Raw genomic sequence first — 3,240 nt, 5'->3', positions numbered from 1 at the left:
TATTGGGAACCTTATACGTATGTGTTTCTGTTGCAGACCACAGTCTGACTTCGAAAACTTCCTAATTATTTGGCACGTGGTTTAAGAAGTAATTATAGTACAACAACAACTTCCTAATTAATTTCACTTAATTTGTGATCCTCTAGATTATTAAATTGCTTGATTTTGTGTAAGCACCGGGGCAACTAAATAATTTCTTCAAATTAAGACTCAAAATAAACCATGTGACACTTTGGTCCTACTCATATTTTTCTTCACTGCACATGATAAAGCATACAACTCTGCCATACTTTGGTGGTGGTTCGTTTGAAAGAGACCTTTTAGGTTAGTATAAATGAGCCTTCAAACATTTTCTGATTTGTGAGACATGCGAAAAATATAATGTTCATGTTGACCATTGCAATATCTGGTTATTAGGAAGTCATTGTTGCATGCGTTCACCGATTCTTGTATGAACACAACACAAGAAATCATGAAATTGACTTTTTTCATTTTTCTTTCTTTACCAATGGAAGCTATATTAGATGCTAGCTCCTAACAACAATAATAACTACGCTTCAATAATCTCAAATAAGTTAGTATCGGTTACATGGATCCTTGCCAATCATTTTTGTCACTTTAATTCATCTCAAATGCCAAAACTTATACAAAATTTAAAAAAAATAAAAAAAAATCTATATAGGTCTTCCCTTCAAGACCCGTCATCATTATACCACGAAGAAACAATATCTTTCAGCCCAACTTCCATTACTTTCCATTGAGTTTCATCAAATTCTTGTCCTCCATCTACAACCTTAATCTCCACCAACCATAGCTTTGCTGCCATTTCCCATATTTCCACCAACAAGACCACTCTCCCTTGTACTAACCCTATTCCTCCGCCTTTCGTCCTTTCCACTCTATATCCTTCTTCTTTTCCAATTTTCATCACCTTCTCTTCAACACTACCTACATGAACACTTGTAGTAAACCTCAACTTTTTCTTCTTCGATCTACCACCGAATAACCCCGATAAATCCAACCCGTGCGACATTGATATTATATCAAACGCATTCATTAATCTCCCCGATTTTTCACACTCCTTTTCAAGTATACCTTGTCCAAATAGCTGCTGCTGATTATTTGACTCTTCCCCTTTCGTTGCAGATCTCTTGAACCACGACATCTCCGTTAATTCCTCAATGCTTAACCTCGTGCTCGGGTTAGGATCGAGCAACCGGTTTATTACACTCCGAGCAGGCTTTTGAACCCAATCAGGAAACTGATACTCGCGACGATGTTTCGCTAGATGCAACCTGGTGTAGCTGCTGTCATCGAACGGAAGTTTTCCTGTGAGGAACACAAAGAGAATAACCCCACAAGAAAAAGCATCTGCTTTAGAACCCTCATATTCTCTTCTGTATATTATCTCTGGAGCCGCGTAAGCTGGAGTACCACAAGCCGTTTGGAGTAGGCTGTTGCTGAGCTGTTCATCATGAAGAGCGCTGAATCCAAAGTCGGAGACTTTAAGCCGACCTTCTCCATCAACGAGAAGGTTCTGTGGCTTAAGGTCGCGATGAGCCACGCCTTTTTGATGGCAAAAGAGTAGAGCTGAGACAAGTTGATGGAAGTAATACCTAGCCGTGGAGTAAGAGAATCTGCCACGTCGGTTGAGCTTGGAGAAAAGATCGCCACCTGGCGCGAGTTCCATGACAAGGTAGATTTTGGACTTGGTGGCCATCACTTCATTGAGTTTGATGATGTTTGGGTGACTGTTAAGGCGATGCATGGCAGAGACTTCGCGTATGATTAACCGTTCCATGGTGGCGTCCACTGTGGTATTTTTGTCCATAACTTTGATGGCAACGTTAGTACCATCGTCTAAACGGCGTGCATGATAAACTTTCGCGAAGCTGCCACGTCCAAGAAGATGACCTAGTTGATATTTGCCTAGAATTATCGGCCCACTGCCACCACCACTGTTAGAACTGGTTGTTCTTCGGATTTTAACGGTGGAGGAAGGTGGCGTGGGCCGTTTTTCGTCCATGCTAAATGGACGAAGGAGAGAACAAACAGGACCAAAAAGCAGGACGGCAAAAGAGAAGATGTTATTTTGTTGGTTTTATATGAAATATTAGTAGAAGTTAGATAGTTGAGTTGGGCTGGAGTGTCCTATCTGTATTATATAAGATCAAGGACTCTTCCGTTTTTGTTCCTTCTTTTAATTTTAGAATGATTAGGATTCTAAACCTAAAGATAATAGAATAATGTTAAACATTGTTGTGTTCAGGTGTCTGTAGTAATTTGGTTTCCATCAAATTAAATTATACACCACGTTTCTATTTCCGGAATTATTAATTACTAGTACGTCCAATCATAGAACGATTAGGAGTCTGCCAAACAAAAAGAAGATATAATAATAATAATAATAATAATAATAATAATAATAATCTATCTATATAAAATAGGAGAGGCAAAAGCATAATAAACTAACAAGTGTCAACACCAGATAATTCTTATTTAAAAATAAAATAAAATAAAAAAGACAAAAAAGGGATGAAACGAAAAGACAAAAAGAGAAAAAAAAATTAAGAAAAAATAACTTACCACTACCCATACTCCCATTTCCCCGGCAATTAACTCAAACACACACATGCACGATTTAAACTTTAAAATCAATTAAAACACCTTTAAAAAAATTTAAAATGATATGGTTAAAAAAAACTGCAAGGAATAGATTAACTCCAAGTTTAAGTTCTCAGGAAATTAAAAAAATAAAAAATAAACTGGTATAATAAAATACTTGAATTTGAATTTAAATTTTAAAAAAAGTTACATGACTCATAATAATTATGGAAGAAAGCGGGAAGAAAAAAAATATGAAATGATGTTTTGAATGATTTTTGAGAATTAAAAGTTAAACAGTTTCACCATGCTATCGTTAATGCATATTTAAATTACATATAAAAATTCAAATGGAAAGATACAATAAGTATCTTAATTGAGGTAACAAATTTGAAACATCATGTAAATATTTTTCTCCGCAGACTTTTGGCTTTATTTTGGTTGAAAATGAGAAGTTGGTTTTGGGGTTTAACTTTTTCAAATGAGCTTAAATTTGGGAATGTGGGTCTCCACATTGAGTTTGCATGCCTTTTATTATGGGACGTGGGTCTCAAATTTAAGGTTTTCTTCCTCCCGCTTAAAAACAATTTTCTCTTCTCTCCTTATTCATTTTTTATCGTCTCTCTTTCTTTTCTC

At 36.1% G+C, this 3,240-nt stretch overlaps 1 protein-coding gene across 1 annotated transcript; it reads right to left on the bottom strand.

The window, feature by feature from the left end:
- Nucleotides 1-478: 478 nt before the first annotated feature.
- LOC132613996 (CBL-interacting serine/threonine-protein kinase 4-like) lies at nt 479-2,896 on the bottom strand. Its single transcript, XM_060328358.1, has one exon. The coding sequence runs from the start codon at nt 2,024-2,026 to the stop codon at nt 692-694; it is 1,335 nt and encodes a 444-aa protein (XP_060184341.1). The 5' UTR covers nt 2,027-2,896; the 3' UTR covers nt 479-691.
- Nucleotides 2,897-3,240: the final 344 nt, after the last annotated feature.

The sequence above is a fragment of the Lycium barbarum genome, chromosome 1 (assembly GCF_019175385.1).
Source record: "Lycium barbarum isolate Lr01 chromosome 1, ASM1917538v2, whole genome shotgun sequence".
In the NCBI taxonomy this organism is placed as follows: domain Eukaryota; kingdom Viridiplantae; phylum Streptophyta; class Magnoliopsida; order Solanales; family Solanaceae; genus Lycium; species Lycium barbarum.
Note: the sequence above shows the minus strand (reverse complement) of the source record. Positions and strands in the feature narration are given on the sequence as shown.

Bases quoted from the DNA above. Each gene is read 5' to 3' on its own strand.
- LOC132613996 (XM_060328358.1), bottom strand. From the start codon at position 2,026: ATGGACGAAAAACGGCCCACGCCACCTTCCTCCACCGTTAAAATCCGA.